The sequence below is a fragment of the Xiphophorus hellerii genome, chromosome 3 (assembly GCF_003331165.1).
Source record: "Xiphophorus hellerii strain 12219 chromosome 3, Xiphophorus_hellerii-4.1, whole genome shotgun sequence".
In the NCBI taxonomy this organism is placed as follows: domain Eukaryota; kingdom Metazoa; phylum Chordata; class Actinopteri; order Cyprinodontiformes; family Poeciliidae; genus Xiphophorus; species Xiphophorus hellerii.
Window position 1 is genome coordinate 29,303,256 of NC_045674.1, and position 8,510 is coordinate 29,311,765.

General features: G+C 38.0%; 1 protein-coding gene across 1 annotated transcript; it reads left to right on the forward strand.

Annotated features, from left to right (window-relative positions):
* The first annotated feature begins 3,071 nt into the window (after nucleotides 1-3,071).
* Nucleotides 3,072-6,439, forward strand: LOC116715270 (lysosomal-associated transmembrane protein 4B-like). The gene is made up of 3 exons (XM_032555875.1): nucleotides 3,072-3,290; nucleotides 4,368-4,479; nucleotides 6,280-6,439. The coding sequence occupies exons 1-3, from the start codon at nucleotides 3,180-3,182 to the stop codon at nucleotides 6,342-6,344; spliced, it is 288 nt and encodes a 95-aa protein (XP_032411766.1). The 5' UTR covers nucleotides 3,072-3,179; the 3' UTR covers nucleotides 6,345-6,439.
* The last annotated feature ends 2,071 nt before the right edge of the window (nucleotides 6,440-8,510 follow it).

The following is an 8,510-nucleotide window of genomic DNA, read 5'->3' on the forward strand; positions in this document are numbered from 1 at the left end:
TCAAACCATTAAAACATTTCCAAATAAATTCGTTCATATTAAGACAAATGAAACTTTTCCCAACATATTAGACTAGTTTCTGCCAATGTGGCTGTAATTGATATGGGCTTAACAATGTGCAAAACACAATCACCCGGTTTCCCATTGAATCTGCTCAACAGTGTTTTCCTCATCAAAAGAGGTTTTTGTGAGGAAAAGTGTTTGATGAACTCAGGTTAAACTGTGGCCGTTTCTCATTTAGACATCTTAAGGGCTTTTTTCCTTTATCTCGTTTTATTTTGTATAACATATGACTTCCAGTTTTTGATTTGATGTTATTTTATTTTTATTTTTGCTCTATATATGTTGTAGAATGGCAGCTTAACGACAGAAAGGAACAGAAGACAAGTTACAACAACGTGTTAAAATGTGTCTAGTTATTAGCGAACCCCTTGATAGAGGCACAAGGTATGTTTGTTTTGTAAATAAGGATGGTTCTAATTTTGTAATCGATTGAAATTGTGAATTTGTTGTATATAAACACTAGGGCATAGTTTTGAATTAGAGTTGATATTTTTAGAGGTGAATATTATTTTTAGTTGAAATGTTCTGGTTGTGTTTTTGTAGCTTACACTGTCCTTTGTGTGTGTGTGTGTGTGTGTGGGTGTGTGTGGGGTGTGTGTGTGTGTTTGTGCATACAGCTATTACAATGAAACTCAGGGTTAACTTTCCAATAAACCTCACGTTCATCAGTAAAGCCACAATCCTTCATTTGGGGCTGGGGGTGTTACACACTTTTTTATCTTTAATCCTATTAGGCTGCTGTTCATGCTTGTATATATGTGTGGCCCAGTGTAGACAAATGAGCCAAACACATTCAACTGAAAAACGGAAGTGGGTTTTATTCCCGACTGTCCTCAGATGGAACAGTATTAATTTTGGTTTGATTTGTATGGAAGCGCATTGCTATCACACAGGAAAAAAAATATTTAGAGTGCCATCACGTTATAGCGTGATACTTATCTTAGACGTGATACGTATCTTGTTTAAACGTGATAATTGTATGTCCAGGAAGTGGCGGTTTTATGCTAGGCTAGCACAGTGGCTAACTGTACTAGCTTCCCTTGGTCAAGTTTCCCTTCATGTTTGGTCTAAAACATGGAGAGACACGGATGCTGCTTTGCACTGTGGTTAAAACCATTAATAGCATGATGAGCAGGATCCTAAACAGAACCGGACTGCACAGAAGGAAACGTCAGTCCAGTCCTCTAACTGTGGCGGCGATCCTAACTGACCGTCTGGATCAAAGCTGAATTTGGTTTCCGATTGTAGCTTCTGATTTTGGGGCTTTTGGAAACCAAGCCCCAAAAGCTATTTTTTCCAGCCGACTATGTAATCTTAACAAGCTCAATTTTTTGTAGGGGTCTGGGACTGTTTAATAAAGATTTATTAGGCCACAAAAATGCTACCAGAGCTAATTTGACCGACGGAAAAAAAATTCAAAAATTGACAAAATTGTGTATTTTTTTGACCACTTCTCAAATTTGTATCTTTCATACAAATAAATAAAACTTCTCTACTAAAGATAAATTAGGCCGCTGAATAATATAAAGTCATCCATTTTGGCCATCTTTAATAGTTTCAAGATATTGGTGGTAGAAAACAGGGATTTTTTGTTTGTTTTTTAAAATATCTAATTTTAGGGAATTTTTGACTTGCACCAAAATGTTTATTTTTTTTAATGCATTTCATTGAAACTTCCTTCTTAGATGTTAATTAGGCTGCTTCATCAGATAAAAACATTCATTTATGGCAATCTTTAGTAGTTTTGTTTTATTTTGCAGACTGAAAATACAGATCGTTTTTTAGATTTCTTTTTTTATGGAAAATTCCCTACTACCCACCATCTGAAAAAGTGCCAAAGAAAGTACAGTTTTTTTTATATATATATAAAAGGTGTCCAGAATATATTATTTCAGTATAGATACTGTCACTTCATCATGATGCCGCCCACATGATGATGCCCTGGGCGGTTGTCCACGCCGCCCAGTCTGAACATTTAATGATTCAATTACATTGAATCACCTGTTTGAACAGCATGTGATGACCGCTGCGTCTGTTGGTTTTCTATTACTCTTCTATCAATTATTTGCCATGTGAAATATTACGCCTTATATAGCGATGTTAGACTGCTTTATCTTTTAACACAGCTTCAACGGTAAATAAATAAATAAATAAATAAACGGATCTGGGTAAAGAATTGACCCATAATTTCCAGATTCGTGTTCTGAGTTTAATTCCGCTCAGTAACTTTCTCGAAATCACGCATTACATAATCGGATTTGAGTCCAACTCCTTTCGGTGTTTATCGTCACCATGACCGAGGTTGTTCAATCAAGGTAGCACAGATTACCACCGGAAGTACTCTTCAAAATAACTTTAGCTGAAGTAATTAGACCAAAACTTGAATGGGGTCTGCAAGCTAGATTAATTTCTGTTGTATCTGTGGTCTCCAAAAAATAGATCCTTCCCCTCAAAAAAATAAAAATGTTGGCCTGTGTTGCTGTGTTTGTTCACCCCAAAGAAGTCAATTGACCCCAGGGCCAGTTAATAATCAACCAATGCAAAAAAAATTAAAAAAATATTCATATGGGGCCCATTCACAAGTGTCTGCTACAATGTACAATTAAAGTGTTATCACTAAATTATATTGATGCAGTCATGTTGGATTTTGAACTTGGAAAGAAACTTCATATTTTCTCATGTGGACGTTTGACCTCGGGGACCCTGCCTGTTAATTTTCCTTTCTTAAGAAGTTTCAGCTTCTGAGTAAGTTCACAATTCGACTGATACCAGCTAAATAGTTCTTTCCTTCACCTGAAGAAAAAAGTACACTGAAACTGTGTTGGTTATAAAATTTCAAAGATTCCCTATTCGAGAAATTTCTTAAAACATTTTTGCGTTCAATGTGAAATTCAGCTTTTAATTTGGAATCAGATTTCCGCTTTCCCCCTCAGATGGCGTCGAACTTGACGCGGCGGCGCGTTTATAATCCGCTCGAGCGACGAGTAAACAACCGAAAGACACAGCGGATGATTCTCGTCATTTCTCGGCGAGACTCGGCGCTCGGCGGACGTGGCTCGGACGACGAGGCGACTGCTTTCCTTCCCAACCCGACCCGTCACCGACCCTGCGTGTAAATGTTCACAGACAAGATGATGATGTCCCCGTGGGACCGCTGGTACTCCACAAGCTGCTGCCTGTGCTGCCATGTCCGCACAGGAACCATCATCCTGGGGGTCTGGTATATGGTGAGCATCCGTCTGCGTCCCACTGCATCCCTGTAGACATTCGGCAGCAAGCGGGGAAGCGTGGCCTCGTTGGAGGGATTCAGGTTGGATACTGCACTCCAACAAAAGGATGAAATATTATTTCAGGGTATTCTGGTCATTTTTATGGGTTTGTAAGCCTGTCGCAATAAGCAATTAATCAATTAATCGCGTGATAAGTTAAAAGCCCCCCCATTAATGTCCATTCTGACTATTCATATTTTTTGAAGGCTATTTTGCTTAAAGAAAACTTTGTAATCTAATTTATTTACGGTTTCGGTTGCGTTTGGTTTAATTTTCAGTTGATTGTTTTTTGGTCTTTTTTTATTGTTATTTTTTATATACAATATATATACATTTAAAATATCTTCCTTGTCGAGGGTAAAGTGTTCTTTACAAAATTGAAACTTATTGATCTCGCAGAGGGCTGAATTTGAATTATTATGCTGTTATCTACACATGACTTAAAAACGGTCTCAAAATAACGTAATAATAATGTTTTCTTTTATCGCAATAATTTCTGTGATAATTTATCGTCCAGTAAAATGTTATCGTGACAGGCCAATAGTTTGTTATTGTTTACCTCTAAGATCGTTAGGCTATAACTAGCGCAGCAGATGACGTGTGCAGCTAATGTAGGCAACTATCACAGTTTATTCCGGGTTATTGTCTCCTAATTGAAAACGAGGGGAAAACTCAGCAGCATTTTGAAGTCAATTTAAAGGGCCTGTGGAAAAATCCTTTTTCTGCCTGCTATTAATAAATCAGCAGCAGTCTCTTCAGGTAGCAGGTTTGGTGTCAGGTTGCCTATTGAATGCGAAGAATGCTCCGTTGCTTCACCCCATCAATAGGGATGAATGAGTCATCAGCATAACGAACTGCACAAGCCAGAGATTGTGTTGCACCAAAAACACAAATTTCCAAGCAGACCTTTAACGTTCCTGTGTTTATAACATCGACTTTACGTCCTGCACAACACCTAGAGTTCATGTGTGCATTTTTTCTACAGCTCCACTGTAATTTGCCCGTTTCTTACCCGTATGTCCTGTGTCCCTAAAGCTCATCAATGCCGTGGTGTTGCTCATCCTGCTCACGGCCCTCAGTGATCCAGAAAAGTATCATCTGACCAGTGCCGAGTTGGCCAATGACCTGGATGTCATGGATGATGCCAGTAAGTATCCTAAAAAAAAGTTATAAGTAGAACTTCACAGTTTGTTTTCCACCCAACACGCTACTATGCACTACCTGGTCTATCATACAAAACCCTGCTGAAATACATTGAAGTTTGTTACTGTGACATAAAAATATGGGAAAATTTAAGGGGTATTAATATTGCTGCAAGGCACTATATCTAGTACGCCTTTGGTACTTTTGCTGTAAGATGAATTAATCGACAGTGTTATTAATATAATATAAAGGTAAGGGTTGTTCCTGCTCTGTTTGAAGCTAGATTTTCTGATTACTTTATGGTTTTCTCTGTGAAACTAAGGCGACACTTGACTGTTTTGCTAGACGACCTCTCTAACTAGTGGACAGTAAACACCTTTGTGTGACTTTAACATCCCAAATCACAGTCATGCAAACCTACTTTCCATCTGTCCAAAGAATTAGATAAATCCGTCTTAGCCCAGGAGTGCTCTGGTCTCGTTTGGCCGGAGTTTACCGGCACCACATGGCATTCATTCAGATTCCCTGATTCAGAATGACTGTAAAGTCCCCGGATTAGAGTCACCCTGTAAGGCTGGCTGCGTTCCAGCTGGTGCAGTGTCACCTCTTCTTTTGAAACACACACGAAAACTAGAACACTTTTAATGTGATTTATTTATCTGAGGGGTTTTTCAGTGCCAAGGCTGGACAAACACTAAAAGTCAGAGAGAACGTCAATGCAGTTTCGGACTGTTATTGTTTACTGATCTGAGATCATCTTTTAATTTTACTCAATAAAAACTAATACAGTCAACGAAGACCACGCTACACACAATAAATAATTATTTTTATTAGGACTTATGATTATCTACTCTATGAATAGATAATTAATGGCAACTACATATTTTTGTAGAGACTAAGGAAACTGGAAACGGCTTTTTTTTAACACCCTGATGTTTGCTTTGCACTTGTTTGAAAGTAAAGCTCTGCTAAACGAATGTTAAGGTGACTAATGGATTTAAAATCACCAGGAGCCAAAGACTAGAAGTTAAAAGTAACTTGTTGCTGTATGTTAGCTAAATTTGTTGTCCGCTAGTAGCAAACATAGCTAATAGCCACCAACAATCCAGCGCAACATGTCCAGATTAGCTGGAACACAAAATAGAGTATTATTGTACAGTTGCTCTATTATGGAAAAAAAATGTAATCACAACTTATTTCTCCTTAAATTTATGGCACTTAAAGAACAATAGGAATATACTTTCAAATCAGATTGAAAAAAAAAATTGCTAAGAACTTTTTTTTAATCAATTGATTTTTTTTTTCTTGTAATTGTCTAAATACAAATGAGATTAATTGTATATCAGTCTGCAGTCGCACTTTCATTTTTGGTGTTCAACATTCTCAGGTACTGATTCTGTCAGCTCTCTTGACATTCAGGTAAATTAGCCGCTGCAAACAAAGGGACGTATTTTCTGGACCAGATGTGATTCACTGGATGACTCATAGCTGCAGTTTATTAAAGAAATGCTGGATAATAAGTTATTGATTCACATGACGAGCAGATGTTGTCTCGGTGAACTGTTCCAGTACCGCCGGTGCTTTATCTGATTGTACCAAGCTCTTATTTTACGTAACACAGTTATTGGTTTTCCTCTGTTACGCTGAGTGTGATGTGAGGTAAAAGGAACAGTGAGTGACCCAAAACTGAGGTTCATCCCTTTTCTGCTTGACCGATGCGACGCACCTTTATTGTTTCTATTTCTAGTCTGAATTTCTAATATACAGTATATATATATTTATTTATTTATTTTTTGCTATACAGAAGCCAACCGATGGAGAGCCCGCTTACAAGCAGAACAACCTTCCTGCTTCGACAGAGCAAAGTAAGAACGTCGCACTTGGTCCAATGCTTCTCAAGGGGGCGCTGTTCAGGCATGTTTTGATTATACTTGCAGTGTAGTCATACCTTTTTCTAAGTAAAAACTAACTAACGAATCAGTAAATTTTGTTATCAAAGTAAACAACTAAAAATCTATTTTGCTTTAATTTTTCTATTTGGTAAAAAAGAAAAGTTGTAAGACAATTAATAAGAGTTATTAAAGGGACAGTATCATCATAAATCAACTTATTTTTTTTTTGTTTTACATTATAGCGTATCTGGAGTGTTTCTTTCATAAATTTTCAATAAATACTTTAATCTCCCATGGCAACCATTCACCTGTGCCAAACACCTGGCAGGACTTAGCTCCGCCTTTAAGACGTAGCTCCTCCTCAGTTTCCAGCTTTCTGCCTCACAGAGCGGCCCTCCTTTACAACTCTCCACTCAGCTCCTTCAGACTAGCCAGCAGCAATTAGCAAAACACCTGGTGGAACTGCTCATCTGCTGAGCTCATTATAGGAGTCGGGGTAATTTGGTCAGGCAAGTACAAAATGTCTTGGATTAGGCATTTTAAATGCTGAAAAGTCAGACTTGTTCCCAAAAATTGCAAAACTAAAAGAAAATCACAGAAAGTTGTTTTTTTTTTTTTTTTGGTAATCCAAGAGTTCTATTGTGCTTCAACTTTTCAAAACGACTAGTTCTCCATGATTAAATTTTCTGGCTCATGGCTTGAAGGTGTTCTTTGCCTCGTTTCCACAGAAAAATCGAAGAGAAGCCAAGTGCCCAAACCTGCGAAGAAGAAGAAGGCGAGGAGAGGAGACATGAGACGCCTCCGTATGCAAGAGACTTCACATCCTGCTTATGCAACACCTTCTCTGACAGGGATTTGGGAACGACGGTCGCCGTTGACAGAACTTTACCAGAGGGAGGAAAAAAAAAAAAACGTGGTCCGAAAACAACTTTTTTTTTTTTTTTTAAATACACATCATGTGCCAGTTTGGTGGATCCTTGAAAAGTGAAATTTTAATGCAGTGCAATCTAATGTGATGGGGTGTTGATGGTTTCTATGTATGCATTTGATCTTTCTGATAATGTCTTCTAATTCCACTGAATCAAATAACTGAAGGAGCTGTAATTTAGTCCTTAGACCTGTAGGAAAAATACTGATGAAGTTTAGAAATCTGTGGCGGCGGCTGACGAGCGCCGCTCACTGTGCAGAGAGTAACTGTTTCTCAACACTGGGCCGAACGGGGTGAACCGGCCTTCTTTTAACCTGCTCTGATGTCGGTGGTTCAGACCAGCGGCTGGAAGCTCTACGAGATGTAAACTGTCGTGATGTAAATGAGCCTCGTCAGGCACAGGAAAGGGACTCGCGTCGACTCCGCGGTTCTTGCTTTTTCTTCCTGTGATTCTGGGGGAAAAAAAATGTCACCACCTCTGTCCATCTTGTTCGTCTCGTCCGTTTTGCTGCCGTGTGTCGACAAAATGTTCTCTTGCTGTCTTTTTTTTTTTACGGCCGGTTGCTGTCTTTCAGCCGCAGTCATGCTGAAAGTTGGGGGCATCTGATGGCAAACGCGTCATTGTTGTCAGCCTCTTAGTTTTGTTTTTGTTTTTTTTGTTTTTCCACCTCTGCTTGATTCAGAAGTCCTCAGAATCGTTTTGTAAAACTTATTTGTAATAAAAGAAAAGCTAAAGCCATATGTAAAAAGACTAAATAAAGGCCAGTTTTTCTATCTTTCGTCTAATGAATACCACTTTTACTATCTCATGATACATTGATATAGCAAATACGGTACTTTTATTTAAAATAAGTGTAAATCTTAAATTTGAGTAAATTTTGAATCCTTATAGCTTTTATGAATCTGTTCCAGAGGTGTGACCAAGTCACTGTGTTGCAAGTCTCAAGTAAGTCTCAAGTCTTTGTCCTCAAGTCCGAGTCAAGTCTCAAGTAAAGACAGGCAAAAGTCGAGTCAAGTCTCAAGTCAGGAACCTTTAATTTCAAGTCATTTCGAGTCGTTTTTATTTTATTTTTTTTTTAATAATTTGCAATTATACAAAAAATTCAATAATAGACCATTTGTTCGTTTTAAAATATGTATTTATCTCAAATGATAGAACATGTGTAGCTGAACACAAAGTATAAAAAACATTTTTAAATTGGACCACTTTATTGC

Coding starts and splice junctions, on each gene's coding strand:
- LOC116715270 (XM_032555875.1), top strand. CDS start 3,180: ATGTTCACAGACAAGATGATGATGTCCCCGTGGGACCGCTGGTACTCC. Junction 3,291..4,367: donor TCCTGGGGGTCTGGTATATG/GTGAGCATCCGT, acceptor GTGTCCCTAAAG/CTCATCAATGCCGTGGTGTT. Junction 4,480..6,279: donor GGATGTCATGGATGATGCCA/GTAAGTATCCTA, acceptor TTTGCTATACAG/AAGCCAACCGATGGAGAGCC.